The 17,838-nt window shown below is 40.6% G+C and overlaps 2 protein-coding genes and 1 long non-coding RNA gene across 7 annotated transcripts in view; 1 reads left to right on the plus strand and 2 right to left on the minus strand.

The window, feature by feature from the left end:
- WDR41 (WD repeat domain 41) overlaps nt 1-8,594 on the plus strand; it is a 40,165-nt gene extending 31,571 nt beyond the window's left edge. The window contains exons 9-13 of the mRNA XM_032847947.1: nt 2,989-3,173; nt 3,861-3,982; nt 4,785-4,873; nt 5,759-5,892; nt 8,369-8,594. Coding sequence (XP_032703838.1) covers nt 2,989-3,173; nt 3,861-3,982; nt 4,785-4,873; nt 5,759-5,892; nt 8,369-8,521 — 683 coding nt within the window. The 3' untranslated portion in view covers nt 8,522-8,594. The remainder of the gene's footprint in view (nt 1-2,988; nt 3,174-3,860; nt 3,983-4,784; nt 4,874-5,758; nt 5,893-8,368) is intronic.
- A 577-nt stretch (nt 8,595-9,171) lies between these two features.
- Nucleotides 9,172-12,423, minus strand: LOC116861413. Its single transcript, XR_004381475.1, has 3 exons — nt 11,395-12,423; nt 9,975-10,098; nt 9,172-9,328 (listed from the first exon to the last, which is right to left on the minus strand). It is a non-coding gene; the product is annotated as an uncharacterized LOC116861413 (long non-coding RNA).
- A 182-nt stretch (nt 12,424-12,605) lies between these two features.
- Nucleotides 12,606-17,838, minus strand: part of PDE8B (phosphodiesterase 8B) — a 276,199-nt gene continuing 270,966 nt past the window's right edge. For 3 of the 5 annotated variants that reach the window (XM_032847993.1, XM_032847987.1, XM_032847974.1), the window contains exons 20-22: nt 16,171-16,338; nt 13,921-14,050; nt 13,264-13,373 (exon numbers count right to left, since the gene is read on the minus strand). In XM_032847993.1, coding sequence (XP_032703884.1) covers nt 13,264-13,373; nt 13,921-14,050; nt 16,171-16,338 — 408 coding nt within the window. Of the gene's footprint in view, nt 13,374-13,920; nt 14,051-16,170; nt 16,339-17,838 lie in introns of all 5 variants that reach the window. The other 2 variants (XM_032847965.1, XM_032847981.1) reach the window with 2 other exon arrangements.

Consider the following 17,838-nt stretch of genomic DNA (forward strand, 5'->3'; position numbering starts at 1 on the left):
AGCAGGGAGCCTGCTTCCCTTCCTCTCTCTCTGCCTGCCTCTCTGCCTATCTGTGATCTCTGTCTGTCAAATAAATAAATAAAATCCTAAAAAAAAAAAAAAAAGAAATTGGACTTGGAACCAAGACAAAATAATTTACATGTATGATTGTTGGTAATTTTTTATTTCTAAGAGATTGTTCACCTAGTAATTAGATATTTATGTCATGGTTCATTTGATAAATGGAATAATCAAATCATAATGAACTCATCTTTGATTTCTTACATTACAAATAACTGGATGTCTTAATACCATCATTATGGAATAATACTGGGGGCTCAGAGTAGCCCCGGGAACTCAAAGATACCATTAGATGCTTTCTTAAAATAGCTACACATTTGTTATTGGATTTTTACACTCATCCTCATTTAATGCATAAGAAATCCAAGATAGAAAAAGGTTAAGTGATTTTTTTGAAGACCAGGGGCTAGTAATAGAGCCACAGTTAGAACGTGGGTTTTTAGACTCACATTGTATTGTTCTGTTCTACCTTACCTAAATATGTAGGATTAAAATAAATTAATTTCTTTAAGATAATTTTTAGTGTCAACAGTTGTCTCTCTTCTTTTTTTTTCTTTTTTTAAAGATTTTTATTTATTTGAGATAGAATGAGAGAGAGAGAGAGAGAGAGAGAGAGAGAGAGAAAGAGCACAAGCACGGGGAGCAATAGGCAGAGGGAGAAGCAGACTCCCTCCAGAGAAGGGAGCTGGATGCAGAGCTCCATCCCAGGACTCCGGGATCATGACCTGAGCCAAAGGCAGCTGGTCAACCGACTGAGCCACCCGGGCACCCCAGTTGTCCATTTTCTATTACATATATAATTTATAAGGTTTCTTAGTTGGCTCACTAGTTTTATTTTAAGATTATAAAAACTTGTTATTGTACAAGTAATACATACTCATAGTAGGAAAATGAGAAACAGAAACATGAAGAATGTAAATATTAAAATTGTCCCATGCTGTAGAATTAAGTACTGGTCATCCATACCCTTCTAGACATTTTTCTATGCATATGTAGATGTATACACATATGGCTTGTTGTTTTGTAATAGGATGTTATGAGTATATTTCTAAAGCAATAGAAACGTACTTTTACAACTCAATTTTTAATAATAGCATTACTATTTTTATTTTGTAGATGTCTTATTTATTCAGTCCCCAATTGGATATTTAGATTATCTTCATATTTTTAATAATATGTATAATAACCTTGTCATATATATCTTTTATCTACTTTCCTAAGGATAAATTCCTAGAAGTAGAATTGTTGGATCAGTGGGTTTACATTTTTTTTTTAAAGGTTTTGATGCATATCAACAAACTCGAAAGGACCATAGCAGTTTGTACTAGGACATTAGTAGGCCTGAAGTGTGTTGATTTCCTATGCTATTGCCAGCATTGGGTATTCTCCTGTTTTTTGTTTTTTTGTTTTTTTTTTTTAATCTTTCCCAGTTTTCACATCAATAAGTAGTATCTTCCTGCTTTTAGATTTGATTATTAAAGAAATTGAGTAACTTTTCACATCATTACTGACCATTTGTATTTTTTGTTTTGCCTGTTCAGGTCTTTTCCCCATTTTCTCTCCTGGAGTATTTGTCTTATTTTTAGTGGTTTCTAGGAGCTCCTTATGTATCAAGTATAACAAACCCACTTTGACATCTGAGTTGTCCTTTAAATATGATTTTTTTTGCTAAGTAGATATTTACACATAAATTTTTCCCCACCCAGGTGCCCCTCCTTTAAGCACCTTTAATGTTCTAATATATTTGAAATTTACTTCGGCATATGTAAAATAATAGAAAAAATATATTGGTCTCTGCTCCCAGTTCCTGGCACAGAGCTCCTAAAACCCCCATAATTTCTTAGGTGATAAGAGCACAAGGAGCATCTTTTGTTCTAATATTTGGCCTAATATTTCTTGACATAGAAGCTCCTAAATCTCTTGGAATTTTCTGGGTGGTAGGAGTGTCTTTGGTTGTAATGACACCATTATTTCTTAGTGGGCTTCTGGATGGGGGCTGGTCATCGGAAAGACCCACATGCTGATTAGAAACTTGGAATTTTTAGCTCCACCCTCCTTCTCCAGAGAGGGGCTGGAAATGGAGTTAATAATTGATCATGCCTACATGAGGAAGCCTCCATAAAAATCCCAAGAGTGTGGGGTTTGGAGAGCTTCCAGACTGCCCCACACGTGGAGGTGCTGGGAGAGTGGCCGACTTGGAGAGAACATGGAAGAGACATGGAAGCTCCACAGCCCTCTAGCCCTCCCCACACACCTTGTCCTACAGATCTCCTCCTTCTGGATGTTCATCTCTGTCCTTCATCGTATCCTTTCAAGGCAAACAGGAAACTTTTCCTGAGGTCTGTGAGGTGCTCTGGTAAATCAGTTGAACCTGAGGGGGCGCTGTGAGAACCTCCGACTTAGAGCCGATTGGTCAGAAGCACAGGTAACAACTTGGACTTGCAACTGGCATGTGATGCTACCTCCAGGTAGAGTGTCAGAATGAGTTAAATTGTAGGACCTTCAGCTAGAGTCACAGAATGGCTTGATGTGGGAAAAGCCAGCACACATCCGGTGTCACAAGTGTGAGTATGGTAATACTGTGACAGGAAAAGAGAGACACCAGAGAAGGGTCCATTTTCTAAACAGTATATGATCCAAGGTAAGGTTCTTTTATTTCTAGTCTTCAGTTAGTTAACCAGATAATCCAGTGTGAGGCATTTCTTTCCTCACTGAATTAAAATGCTGTTGTCACATACTAAAAAACTAAGTAGACTTGAGTCTTTTTCTTGCTGTTCTGTTATATATATATATCTGTTTGGCTTCTAGGTATTTCACTCTTCTAAATGTTGTTTTATAGGGCATTACTAGTAGGTAGTCCATTCCTTTTTTTTTACCTTTAACCTATGTAAAATGATAACTAATGAGACAAAAATGGACTCTGCCTAGATGTGAGTTTTGTAACTGGCTCCCATGTTGGAGAAATGATCATCTGGGATATCCTGGACTGGACTGTGCAGGCCTGTGAATGCAACTTCTGGGACCCAGCTCCACAACTGGACGCCCAGCAAGAAATAAAACTCTGCCAAAAACCAAACAACATTTCTATTCATCATTTCACATGGGATGAAGAGGTAAGAAAAAAAAGGGGGGAGGGAAGGGAAGGGAATTGGCAATAGTACTGGCTCTCTTCACCTTAATGAGATGTAATGAGATGTTGTGAGGCTGTTGTAATAACATAAATATTGGTGAAAGGACCTTCATAAGGTTGAAGTTGTTTTAGTAAAAAGGTATTTCTGATAATACATTTGGAAAAATGTTTTTGCAAATCCTTCAGAGGATCTTAAGATGATAGTGTCCCTATAGCGTACACTTCTTTGTGTCCTTTATAGGTCTCTTGGATGCTTAAGATGTGGAGTGCAGGTAATTTTGCTCATGTTGTCCAGGCAAAAAGAAGCTAAGTACTGTCCCAGGATAGTGTGTTATGTGAACGACAGCTGCAGTGGTACCTCAGCAGCTTCCGCAGTAGGGCCATTCTGCAGCCATAGCTGCTCTCTCTAGCTGTCATAGTTCAGTGAGGGAAGGTGATGCTTAGGCATGTAACATGCAGAACTTCTGTGTTGGTGGTTGTGTCCTCATACCTTTCAAGTGCCCTGAGCTTTCCCTTGCACTTCAGGAGGCAGTACGGTAGTTAGGACTAAAAGCTAGGAATAGGGAAGGTAACAGTGGCTTTCTGATGTCATAGCTGGGCTGGAAATCTGTTCTACTGTGTAGTGGCAAGTACTAATTTTATGCCCATTTCTCAACTTTCCCCCCACCAGAATGTATTTGCTGCAGTTGGAAGGGGTTTATATGTGTATAACCTTCAAACGAAGCGTGTGATTGCTTGCCAGAAAAGCGCCCATGACTCTACCGTCCTGCACATTGCCAAACTTCCGAACAGGTACACGTTCCCATCTGTTCTATAAGAGATGAAAGAAACTCACATTTCCCAGCGCCACCAAGGTAGTTTCTCCAGTGGCAAAGCTTATCTAGCCCCTGGTTTGACCTGGTAAATTTTTTTGGAAATGGAGAATACTCATGGCTGTCTCTAACAGCAGAGTTTGTGGCAGTATGTTACAACATTTACAAGAAGCAGGGTTCGAATGAAGTACATGGAATTTTATTATAGGGAGAGAGAACATTAAAATTTGGTATTTAAAAAGACAAAGGGCGCTGTGTGCTCATTTTTCTTGTTAGATTTTCCATAAAGTCATCTTTTCGTTGTAGTTGTTGATGGCCAGAAAGAAATGGTCATCTCCTTGTAGTGTGAGGCTACTAAGTGAGGGCTTTCCTGTCAGGATAAATTTGGCTGCTGCGTTTCTAGTGATGAAATCACGGGAAGGGAATACTGTTTTCTATGCAGGTACTTTTAGTGTGAGAGCCACCCTGACAAGAGCTAGAGTAAGAGGTGGGAAGGGGGCGGGACGGATCAGGATATTATGCAAGTGTAATACACACTGTTCTGTGTTTTACAAAATGGGATGAAGTATTTATCATTTGAGCCAGTTTAACAATATAACGGCTGCCCCTCCCAAAGAGTGCTTTTACTTTGCATTGTGAAGTCGTGTTAAATTGGGATTTTTGTCAGCTCCTGCCGAGAGCTGGAGAAAAGCAGCTGAGGGCTCCTCTGATTTTTCACTGCAATGTAGCACTGGCCCTCCATGGTGCATTCTCTTTTTATCACAGACTTTCTGTTTTGACAGGCAGTTAGTCTCATGCTCAGAAGATGGCAGTGTACGCATTTGGGAGTTAAGAGAAAAACAGCAGCTTGCCGCTGAACCTGTCCCAACAGGTGCGTGTCTTTTCTCATAGGAAAGGGAGAGGGCTGGTGGTTACGTGTGGCGCAGGAGTCTTGTACACTGTGCTCCAAACAGGCGTGTTACATGATGCCTATGCTAATCGGGATCTCGGATTCATATGTCAATATTGCTTTAATGCAGAACTGCCTGTTTTTCTTCAAGTCAACTAGTATTTTATTGTTCTCAGGGAAACTCTCATTTCTGAACATATGGCCCATTAAAGTAATTATTCATTGTCTGTCATAATGCTTGATAGGCAAGGAGGATTTGTACCATCAGATATCAAATTTTCAGCCTGGAAGCATTGATATCGAACTCAGTTTATGGAAAAAAACACTTTTGTGTTTGTATCATAATCTCACAAGCTCTTGACCTGCAGGTGTTTGGTTTGAAAAACAAAATCCTGGTTCATTAGCAACCTTTGTGTAAGAACTCAGGTGCTGGTACCTCTGGAGTTTCTTCTGGTCAGGTTAAGTGCTGGGATATTGTTTTGGACACACGTTGCTGTTCAGCTACCCTTCGTTGATAGATCTGTGTTGTGACTTCCTTTTTTGGACACTGACATCCAGGCCTTTTACTGCTCTCCTCTTTGAGAGAGGAGATTTTGATTCCCAGTGCATTTTTGTCATGTTACTACACCTCCACCAGTGGGTAGGTGGGGCCAATAAAAGAAATGAGCAGCAAACCTGGTAGTTAAGATGAAACGAAGTAACAGATTTACAAAAACCCTAGCTTAGCGTTTCATACTATCGCCTTAGCCCTTGACTAAAATATGTACAGAACATCTTTGCATTTAAATTTTCTGTTTTTCTGATCTTATATTTGAAGTAAAGAGCACAGTAATTTTGGAAGTGATCAAAATGATTGTTTTTTTCTAGGTTTTTTCAACATGTGGGGATTTGGAAGAGTGAACAAACAAGCCAGCCAGCCTGTTAAAAAGCAACAAGAAAATGCTCCTCCATGTTCATTGGAGCTTATTGGAGATTTGATTGGACACTCCTCATCCGTGGAGGTACCATTTTTAATAGGCATATAAAGGTTTAGGGCATTCATATAAAGACCTGTTTTTTTTTTCCTGTATGTTTTTGCTCAGTCTAAACATGGATAGGTTATAGCATGTGCAGTTAAGATCCCCCTTTACAGAGATATGATGTGAGGAAGCAAGGAATGTGTTGCTTCTAAAAATGGGCTTAACTACCATTATTTAGGAGATGGAGACAGCGGAGAATCGGACGACATGAATCATGTTGAATACCTAACAGTAGTAGAGGGTGCATGGAGGGTTGTGTTATATATGTAGAGTTAAAGCCTTGCAAACTGGAACAGAGCACTGTTTTTACCTTATATTATATATACCTTATATATACCTTATACCTTACCTGAAGGATCGTATTTTGTTAGCTTTCCTAAGACTTAGGGCATTGGTTATTGCTGTGCATGTATGAAAATATTAGTTAAGCATTGTAATATATACACAACTCTTAACTTGTGGAAATCCAAATACGTTAGTATTTACTAAATTTACTATAATATTTACAATATTGCCTATAATGAAGGGAATAAGATCATTTGAGGTAAGATGATCGGAACTGGTAATCATCTATAAACAGAGCTCTAAGTAATGAACGTCTTCCAGTGTTCTCCCCTGGTTCACAGCCAGGGGGCGGCAGACTACTCTTCATTTGAAGGTGTGTTTATGCTTAGGAGCAGCAGCACCACACTTACCAGTCATTTCCTCGATTTTAGGCAGCATACTTGACACTGGAGTTCACAAAGATACATGTAGGATAATCCTTGCCCTCCTGGGTCTTATAGAGAGGAAGGACACAGCCCAAGTAAGTTGTTACCCTGAGCTGCTCAGGCAGGCCCAGATGATGGTAGACAGTGAGTACTTAGGAATTAGAGGGTTGCGGAGGGTGAACATAGCCTTGTGCCCCCGAGTTCCCTAATGTTGGGTGTTGGGTCTTGTTTATCCTTGCTTTCCTCTAACATGTAGCCCAGTTGTTTTCCTTTTGTTCTGTTTTTTAACTCTGCTTTCGCTTAGGTGGCTGTTGTGTAGTGTGGGACTGGGGAGAACAGAATGTGGTAGAAGTGCAAAGATTGTATCGACATGGAAGCACAAGCAGACTGGCTAGGCCAGAGCAGTGGTTTTCTGTGAACAGACACTAAGAGGAGAGAAAGCCTGAGAAAGCAGTTTTGCATCAGATGGTGAATGTCCTTGCCTGTAAGGCTGGTGAATTTTGGGTTTATTTTTAAAACAGTAGATACCCCACTAAAGGTTTTTAAATAGTGGGGGTAAGGGCGCCTGGGTGGCTTAGTCAGTTAAGCCTCTGCCTTCAGCTCAGGTCATGATCTTAGGGTCCTGGGATGGAGCCCTGCATCGGGCTCCCTGCTCAGTGGGGAGTCTCCCTTAAGTATATTTATCTTTAAAAAAAAAAAAAATGGTGGGGGTAACCTTCATAGTGGCATATTTGCCATAGTGTAGACCTGAGGAATTTTCCTTGAAGTGTTGACATTAAAGCATTTTTTTTTTTAAGCTCTGGCTTCTTTCAGAAAAATCTTGGCTCCCTTTTGGTGCTACTTCCTGAATTTCCTCATTCCTTTTACGTTTTTACCCTTACTTCCTAGCCAGTCCTATTACCTGTAGTATTTTGTTCCCCTCTTCCTCCCTCTCTTCACTTACAGATCAGCGGAGGCCTTATCCTGCTTTGTTCAAAATTATTTCAGAGAAAACTCCCATCCTGTTCTTCGATATTGTATTTCTCTCCTTTGTTTCATTCTTGCCTTTGCCAAGCTCTACTCTCTTCTCCAGAGGTAGCTCTGCTGCCTTCTCATTAGCTTTTTTTTATTCTTCTTTTCTTCACCAGGTATGACCTTCCCTTCAGTTGGGAAGTTTTAGGTTTTTGAAGTTTTGCCAGTTTCAATGATTACTCATCTAGGTCTTCTCTTTCTGTGGCAAATCCTACATTTTTTAGTACCCTGGTTACATAGTCTTTGTTTCAACTATGATGTGAGTTCACAACTAAACTAGAACCTTCTTCTTGGTAGGGACCAGAGCATACAGATGGCATTCTGTAAATGCTTATGGATTAGAGAGCTCAAGCCAGTGTTTATCTTGCCGAAATTGGAATTTAGACATTTTACTGGTAGCCAATTGTCCATAAATAATGGCAGTGGGGAGGTAGAACTGACAAAGCACTTCTCCTTGGACTTCTGACATAATCTGAAGAATTACAGCAAAACTGAAAAGATGCTATGGGAATTCATGTACTTCACAAAAATAGTTGTTATAGTTCTGATTATTAAAATATATAAGTCATATAGATAAATGCTAGACCATTACACAATCTCTCATGAAAAATGAGTTTGACATTCAGATTCAAGTAAGTCTACAAGTTACCCACCTTACAAGCACCTGTTAGTCTAGTGTTAGCCTCACCTTTTCTCTTTGAAATTCCTATAATCAGTAGCTTTACATTTCTTTACAGATGTTTCTATACTTCGAAGATCATGGACTAGTGACGTGCTCTGCTGACCATCTCATTATTTTGTGGAAAAATGGAGAAAGAGAATCTGGATTGCGCAGTTTAAAATTATTTCAAAAATTAGAGGAGAATGGCGACTTATATCTTGACATCTAGTTGAAGGAATTTGGAATACGTGTACGTGAACCTTGAATGTCAAATATAGGGTAATACTCAAATTTGTAATGTATTATTCATTTTTTTAAAGAGTTTATCTCCACACTCAGTGAGGGGCTCAAACTCACAACCCCCAGATCAAGAGTTGCAGGTTGTTTCTCCGGTATTAGTACATTCACCAAAGAATACACTATATGTTTTTTGACTTTTCACATAGCAGTAACCTGAAACCACTGAGGAAATGGGTCTGTAGTGCTCAGAACCTCTCACTCACTTGATTTAGTATAATTTTTATTTTTTTTATCTGACAGACAGAGATCACAAGCAGGCAGAGAGAGAGAGAGGAGGAAGCAGGGTCCCTGCAGAGCAGAGAGCCCAATGTGGGACTCAATCCCAGAACCCTGAGATCATGACCTGAACCGAAGGCAGAGGCTTAACCCACTGAGCCACCCAGGCACCCTGATTTAGTATAATTTTGTTCCCTCTAATTACATTCTTATTCATCACGAAAATTTTTTTAAAAGTTACATGTACTTTCATATTTAGACCCTTGTGAAATTTGAAGTACCTGCCTTTATTCTCAAAATGAGTATTTTAACTCTACCTGTTTTAAAAATTTAGCAAGCCTACTTTTCAGAAAATATAATTATAGATGATATTTTGGGATAAAAATGAGAAATCCACTGAATAACAGGTAGGATGTAGCACATCTTGAATTTACAGCTGGAGACCTCTAGGAGCCTGTGCTTTGTGCTGCTGCTCAAGGGGTGAGTGCTGGGTTTGAGCTGCTTCTTCTGAACCTAGACCCTGTGAGGGAGGTGGAAATAGAACAGTAAAACTGTGGCATTCGTTAGAAGCTTTTTGTTCTTTGGTTTTCCTTAGAGCCTCTTGGATTAAGAATCTTTGTGATAAATATATCCTACATCCTACAGATTCCCTGGTGGTTTTTTTTTTTTTTTTTTTAAGATTTTATTTATTTATTTGACAGACAGAGATCACAAGTAGGCAGAGAGGCAGGCAGAGAGAGAGGAGGAAGCAGGCTCCCCGCCGAGCAGAGAGCCCGATGCGGGGCTCCATCCCAGGACCCTGGGATCATGACCCGAGCCGAAGGCAGAGGCTTAACCCACTGAGCCACTCAGTTACTAAAGACCAGGGAGGGGCGCCTAAGTAAGAACCTTCTGTGAGCAAACTTGAGTCTCTCACTGTTAAACTCCACCTTTTTTATTGGTGGTGCCAATTTCTTTAAATGCTTTTGTTGTAGTTTACCTACTACAATTCCTATAAACTCAGGTCAATAGGAATCGTACCAGGGTGTGGAGTGGCTGAATGGCTATTAGCTAGGTGGGACCAGACAGCACACAGCCCTCAGATGTGCCTGGGATGAGAGCTAGAGCAGTAAAGAGATACCGGGCTTCCCAAGTCAGTGTGGCCGCAAGTGCCTGATTAATCTTACCATTCCTCCAATACGAAAGACTTGAGAAAGGCTTCGTTTGTGTAGTTACTTGCAGGGACCACTCCAACTTAATCCTCTTTATCACCCCACCAGCCTTAGAACAGATATTTTCTCCCTCTTGGTACTAAAGAATAAAAATTAAAAAAGAAAGTGGAGTTAATTGTGGAGTTAAAGTGCTGATCCAAGAGTCCTGTTATCATGTAGGAGGAGGACTCCCGCTCCTTTGCTCTCTGCCAGGTCACCTGTTCCTCCCACCCATCCATAATGGAATCTTTATAAATTGTTGCTTTTACTAGTTTTACCTTTCACCATTGCTTCTACTACCTCCGGACTGGAAGAGCAAGGTCATCTATGCCAGTCTGATCCCCTGATGTTAGGGATGAGGAAACTGAGACCCATGCAGGTAAGACCTTGCAATTAGCCCTTTGCCCTGGTCTGAGTGCATCAGGTTGTTGATCACTTTAGTTAGGTATCTCACAGTCATTTTTGGGCTTTAAAATTTTCCTTGATAGCTGGACCTCCTTCCATTACTAGCTAGTTTTTTCTTTGGCCATTTTACATGAGGTCTTTTAAGTTTTTCAAGTTGTTTTCTTGAGTTGTGTAAGACGTCTTCCATGAATTCTACAGGTCAACTTCTGTATTTCCTAATAGGTTTTGGGTTAGTATTTTCAGATAGTAATCTGTTCCCATGGAGTGACAGAAACCATAGGTGAGTTTTGGGAGCAACTAGTACTCTAAGTACCACCATCAATCCTCTGATCTTTCTGGAGGGAAGCCTCCCACTCAGAGGGGAGATTCTAATAGGGCTCAAACGTGATGGCTGCTCAGTAGCTGTGTGTAGACTGCTGCTAGACACTGAACTTGAAGCACCCAAAGTAACACTAGGTAGTGGGTCCTGTCATTTTTATTTAAAAATATCCTGTTACCTCCTTCTCTGGCTGTCTTCACATAATTATAAGCAAGAGCCTAAATTTCAGGGGCACTGTATCATTCCTTTCTCAGCCTAAGGCTTGTTCTTTGCCTCTAAGACGAACCAGTCCTGACTTAGAATTATAAAACATTGTTACCTGTACAAGAATGACCTTCTAACTAACTTGTAGTTAAGTAGTCAGTCTAATATGACTTCTATCTATATTAGATAGCATTCTTCTCAATTAGTGGGGGTGTGTTCAACACAGAACGTTTTAGGAAACAAATACAAAGAGGCATTTATAATAGTTTATACCTTCCGAAAGACTATATGGAAGAATGCAATATTTAGTTAGCAATTCAGAGGATTACACACTGATTAAGACTGTAGCTGTGTTAAAGCTTTGGTACCTGGCAGTCTTAAAGCCTTTAACATTTTAATTTGACATTACAAGGAGTAAGCTGTAACATTCATACAGAAAATGTCAAACATCTGATAAATGTTACTTACCAAGTGGAACTGAGAGCGACATGGCGAGGTAAAGACTGTCCTTGTCTCGAGCAAGTTTCTGAAGCCTAGGCAAGTTATTTAGCTCCTTAAAATGGGATTTTGACATCCTGAATTTAATGTGTCTGAAAATAAAGTGTGTGACTCATGAAATAAAGGACACTAAAGCGAAATTTTGAAATAATGAAAAGTTTAGGCCAAAGAGATAAAATAAAAACAGCTGTTGGGAATGAAAAATGGCTGTAGGAATTTAGTTACAAGTACTTCACAAAAACACTTTCATCACATTTACATAGTGCAGCATTACAACACAAAGCTAGCTGCTGTCCTGACCAAGCACATTCGCTTTTCTAACAAAAATAATTTAGATACATTTCTCTGCGTGGAATTGTCATATATGATTTCATTTTTTGGTACAAAACATAGAAAAAAACATTGGCACATTATGTAGTGATAAGTCATTTTCTTTCTTTCCATGTACTGGTTTCAAGTGTTATGCATTCCAATTTTCATTTGAAAAAAATAACTACTACTCAACTAATTCAGCCTCTGTTTATACCTCATTAAAATGCAGCATGGAGTACAGAGGATTTGAAAAGGAAAATGAAGATATTTTGTTTACGGAGTTTCTGATATTTACAATACATAGAGAAGGGTTGTTTGGTAAAAGAGAAAGGAAAATCTCAAGTCTGACTTTATGTAGATCACAGAAAGTTTTCAAAAGAGCTGTATAAAAATATGCACTTGTGCTTTAGAAGCTTTTAGCATACAATTAAGAGCATAAAATAGTATTTACTGCTTCTCCTTATGCCTATTTTCTAATCTATTTACACATCGTGCAGTCTTTTCTTCTTTACATCATTAAAGCAAAATGGCAAGGTCTCAAATATAGATAGGTTAAAAACATTTGAACCTTGAAACTTCCCCATCCCTCCCCAAAAAGAGATGTCTAGATGGTACACTGCATAACCTACTCCGGACTTAGACCCACCAAATTTAGAGTACTTTAATAAAAATTTTAAACAGCAAATGTATATAAATTTTGTTTTTTTTTTAAAAAAGCTTATCCAAGGGCATTCAAATTTAATGGCTTTTATATACTCATTTTAGTGCCTTGTGACTGCCTCTGTAAACTGGAAATAAGGGAAGCTCTTGGATTCCCCCCAAATAAGGTGTCAGTCCCTCCCCCATCATGAAGTACTTTCTGTTAAGATGAATTCCTTTTCTAGGAAAGACGGCTACACAGGCCACTGCTACCAGTCTACAGAAGGCACTCACCAGGCCAAGGCTGTGGTCAACCTTGCTTGTCACACCATTGAGCAAAGGAACTGCTTAGCCATAGAGGTGACAAAACCAACTAGTTTATCAGTAATTTGGTCCTAGTTGTTTTGCTCATTTTTTTATATAGTTTTTTCACCTTAGGTATTATGAATCCTTCAGGCTGAGACTCTTGAGGAAAACAGTCAAGCTAAACAGTGAAGGTGACTTTTATGGTAAGAGACACTAACTAAGCTACTTTGTCATCCAGCAAGATGGGCTCACAGGCACCAAGTCTTTGCTGCTGTGTCCTGCTATTATATATAGTAAATGAGCTCCATGGTTTCATGAGGACACACAGGATGACAGTAGGACAAAGGATTTTGCCATGTGTTTGTTCTGTCACTAAGTGTTCAAAAGAACATGTCTTTCTCTTCACGGAACGTAACTTTCTAAAAATGAAGCTTGGGGACTTAAATAATTCAAAGGTCCAATATTAAACACCAACTCCTTAACCTACACCTGTCCTTTTCACTAGAAAGGAATGCCTCTTATTTCCATGACTGATTCACAGTGCCCTTCGCAGATCCCGAGGTCCCCTTCTCTGTCTTGGCTTTAGCTATCAGATGGAAGCCTCAGACTTTTGCACTTGAGGTCATCTAATGTCTTCCAGTGTTTGTAGTTATCAGCCAAATGTTGCATCAGGGCTGGCAGATGGGCAAAGGCTGCAAGGACATCAAAGAATCACAAGTTAGGTGACCAGAACATATGTAAGGCCGGGGCTCTGTGAGATAGATTGGGGTTCAGAAGTGGAAGAGAGGTTCCCTAGTGCATATACAAGCATGGGAAAGTAAGTTATTAACTCTAGTTTCTGAAATACAAACAGTCACTTATTAGTAACATTACAAAATGTATTTGGTCTACTCTGATTCACAGATGCTGTTGGTATTCTTTATAGAGTTTCCCTGAGGAATGGCTAAACCTGCAAACTTTGGAAACCTTTGCTTCCCAGAGATTAAGACTTATTGCTGCCATTATCAAACATCCACTGAGATTCCTGTACATAAGGTTCTCTGCAAGGTGCTGGGGATGCAGAAGGTGCCCACGCGCCCCTCCCCCCACCTGGCTGCAAACAGCTGGTAGCTATCTCCACACACACACAACCAAAAGTAGCATTTCACGTATACCTTTAGGCCCAACCTGTGTCAATAAGGGTTATCATCATAAAGTATAACAGTATCCTGCGGGGTGACAAAACACCAACGCTCTTACCATCCCAAGCATCAAACATGTCTGTTATGAAGTAGTCAATGAAGGAGATCTGGGATTTGGGGATGCTGCAGGTATTCCGGTCAAACACTGGCATCACCACAGGGAGCCCCTGTCTCTTCTCTTCATCAGTCTGCGAGGAATGAGAGCACACACAGGGCTGGGGCACACGAGGAGCTGTCACAGCATCTCATTTCTCAGAACTCCTCTAACTGTCGCCCTGAAGACCTCGTTAGGTTCAGTAAGCTCCTAAGGCTCCTGTAAGTCAACCGCCTGATGAGCTAGGGACTCGGGTCTCTTGTACTATCCCAGAGCCCCTCCTGAAGCACTGATCTCTTCACCCCTTTCTGGAGATTGGCTTCCGCAGTCCCACTAGTAGCGCTGAGTACTAACACTGCTGATACCACCATTTACAGTGAGTGCAGGAGTGATGGTGGGGGAGTGATGGTGGGACAGTGCTTATGCCTTAGTGTGAGTCAAGGCACTTGTCACCAAACTGTACCAGGAGTCACGTGCCTGAAGTTCAAAAAGCCAGTTTCACTTACCAATATCCTCATTGAAGCAGTAAGAATTTTTAATCTTAATGAATTTTGACCTCTGAGTGCATGTGCTTTTAAAATTCTGTGTTCTCACAAAATGGGAAGTCCTCATAAAGCCCTTACACCACACAGCACAGCATCATGATGATGTCTGGAGGAAAAGCATTTCAGCAGTTGAGCTGAAGCACACTATTTTTACTTCAAAGAACAGCAAACTGGGATCGCTCAGGTTTGAGTACTGGTCATGCGGTTCTCCAGGAGCGTGTCAGCCTGAGCATTTTCGCACAGTAGAGTGGATGTTTACTTGTGTAAGGCCGGCCTGTGCTGAGCTGAATATTAAGATCCCCATGTTCCTGATGGTGTGCTGAACCCGAGGCCAGCTCATCAGAGGCCTCGTTTCTGACTCGTGATTCTTAGGCCACAATGCTTGTGAACATTAGTACATTACTTTTTGGGAGAAGGACAGCTGAACAAGGAACATATATTAAATGACTTAAAAGTGTTCCTCTCCCATGCCTGTACTTAGAGAATAATTAGGAGTAGGATTTCAGGCCACCTCTGTGGGTCCTGGGAGGCCCATTAATGACCTCCTACCAACTTTTGGCTCAGCTTGCTCATTTCAGATTAATCGATGAGGCATCTTTAAAATCTCCACTATTGTTCAAGGAGTAGTTCGGGTTTTTTACTCTTAACCCCCTTCTTTCTGGCAACCTCAGACTGCCTGCCCTACTTTTCTCCATTTCTGGAGCTCCTCTTCTCAGCCTTGAAAGCTGCAGTTAACGTACCAAGTACTTGGCTGTCCTGCCCCTGCCCCTTTGGGACACAATGAACCATTCTTGATCTTGCCGTCGTGGTACATACTGCCATGCTGGCCCTCCCCAGTGTAGGACTTGGGGCTGCGTGCGTGTTTTCCTTTCTATCACACACGCACCACGGTCCTCAGAGCCTCTTCCCTGGAAGTAGGCCTGTATTTCAAAAGGCATCTTGTGGTCTGCTCGTTTCTGGATTTTTTTTTTCCTTCAACTCCTTCACACTGCCAAAATGAACTACATATTGCTATTCTCATATAAAAATTCTATTTTTCTTCCTTACTAATTTTACACATGATACTTTCTCTCCCACGAAGTCCTTTCCTATTTCCATATATCTAAATCTTATTTTCAAAAAATAAAAACACAACTTTAGTACCAATTCCCTCAAAGCTCCTTTTTTTTCTTTTCTTTTATCATCATCTAGGAAACATATCGGTCTGAACTCAGATAGCATTTACCATACCTCCTTTGGAGATACTTCCTATTTTTAGCGACGTGTGGACCTATCTACGTCTACACCTCTCCCCTACTGTTTATGAGCTGCCCATGAGTGGGAGTGCATCTTGCACTTCTGTGTCCTCACAGGGCTCAGTGGAGAGAAGAATAACCTGGTAAGTGAACGGATGGTAGCCCAGTGTTTGTGGAAATTCAGGATTTAACATTTTGATGATGAAAAGATACTTCCAGAGGCTCAGTTTATCCCCTCTCTCCTAGAAAGACTTTGGTCAGTGACCAGCCACATCAGTCAAACCAGAAGTCTATTTCAGGCCAGGGTGAGCCATTTCTTTCCAGGGAGGATTCATGTATTAATTGATGGCTACTCAACTGGAAAATCTCCAGAGTTCCATGACCTGGAGCCATTTCCAGAAGAGAAGTGGAGCTTCCCTAGAGAGGCAGTGTACCTGTGCAAAATACTCCTCAGAGATCCTCCCAGCCCATTCGATGCACAGGTCCAGGGGGCGACATGGGTTGGCTACATCAGCACACTTTATCATCATACGCTTGATCAGGATTTGGTTTTCAGGAAAGTTCTTCCCAGTAGGGTTGCATTCACAGTCGCTGCCCTCAATCTGGAAGACAGATGGTCATATTAGCGTTAAAATGATGTTATGACCACAGTGGCCAGACATTAGATGGTCGGCAACCAGGCCCATTCAGACCTGCCTGGGACTCAAGTTTTCCCATCCTTAATTCCATATATAATACACTTAGTCAAGACAAACAGTTTAAAACATCAAACTCCTTGTCACCACTCATCCCCTCACTGCCATCCTATTCCCCAGAGGTAACTATTACCTGGGGTTGGTTTTGCTTTTAGTGGTTTGGTATGGCATTTTAAAGGAGAGCTTTTCTTCCAGTTTTATCAGGATGTGTAGAAACCACTGCCAGGTTTATAAAAATGCATTAAAGATAGGAAAGAACACATACATAAGACCCTTCAATCCTTTCTTCATTTATTTCTACTACTTATGCCTGCCATCTCCCTCTCTGTCCTGTGACCTTGTGTCCCATCCCTTTTCTCTTAAGGCTCTTAATGCTTTCCTGGCTGCTTTTCCGACGAATGGTGGCGAGTCATGACCCAAGTACATTCTTGGTTGGGGGGGTACTAAGAGCATGAAAGTGAGCTGGGGCAGGATTGGATGTATTTGGTCATGTTCAGAAAGACCAGTTGTGCAGGAGTACAGACCTAGTGACGGATGTCAGGGGTCCTGAGCCACGTGGCCAGTTCTGTGAGTAGGCTTACATAAATGCAATGATAGGTCAGTTACACAAAACCTGGATGATTGCTATCTTCTGATTCTAAAGACATCAGATTGTGTGAAAACAATTACATTTCCAGAGTTCTGCCAAGCTGAAAAACTGTATGACATTTTAAGGGGTCAGCACTGGTTTTGTTTTATTTTGAGACTAGATCTATTTATTAAACCATCAGTGGACAGAATTATGTTCTGAAAATTATTTTTTTGATTTCTTACCACTGGTAAAATACTGCTTACAATACATACTGTTGTAAATAATAGATCTCAACACAGAGTTGGGAGCTTATTTTGATAGGTGACTTTCCTTAACTCTAAATTCCGTGTAATTTCCCCCTCCTGACTCCCCAGATCCTTACCCCCATAAGTCAGTCTCCTGAAAAGAGAGGGCCCTGGCATTACGCTGTGGGACCCCAGGAGATGAAGCAGAACAGATGAGGTAGACACTGTCCCTCCATCTGGTCATGTGAGGGGTCCTCCACGAACAGTCTCCTTACTGATCATCAGGTTACTTTGAAGACAACCATTCATCATCCATCCACATACAGCTTCTGCTCAATGGAAATGAGCATAAAGCTTTCCTGATTTTACAGGGCTATGAACAGCTTCATGGTTTCAGAGGTCAGTTGAGCTCATTTTAAATGACAGAGATGTGAACCTTCTGTGCATGTTTTTAAAACCCAAGTTTGGAGGGGCCTTAAGGCAGGACTAGGGTAGATCAGTAAATTTTAAAAATGACAAATGCTTTTGTTTTCAACTAGCACTCACAATTTGACTATATGGAATCTTTAGGTACTAATGTTTGTAATGCAA

This window comes from Lontra canadensis, unplaced genomic scaffold (genome assembly GCF_010015895.1).
Source record: "Lontra canadensis isolate GAN:19392208 unplaced genomic scaffold, GSC_riverotter_1.0 scaffold4, whole genome shotgun sequence".
Lineage (NCBI taxonomy): Eukaryota > Metazoa > Chordata > Mammalia > Carnivora > Mustelidae > Lontra > Lontra canadensis.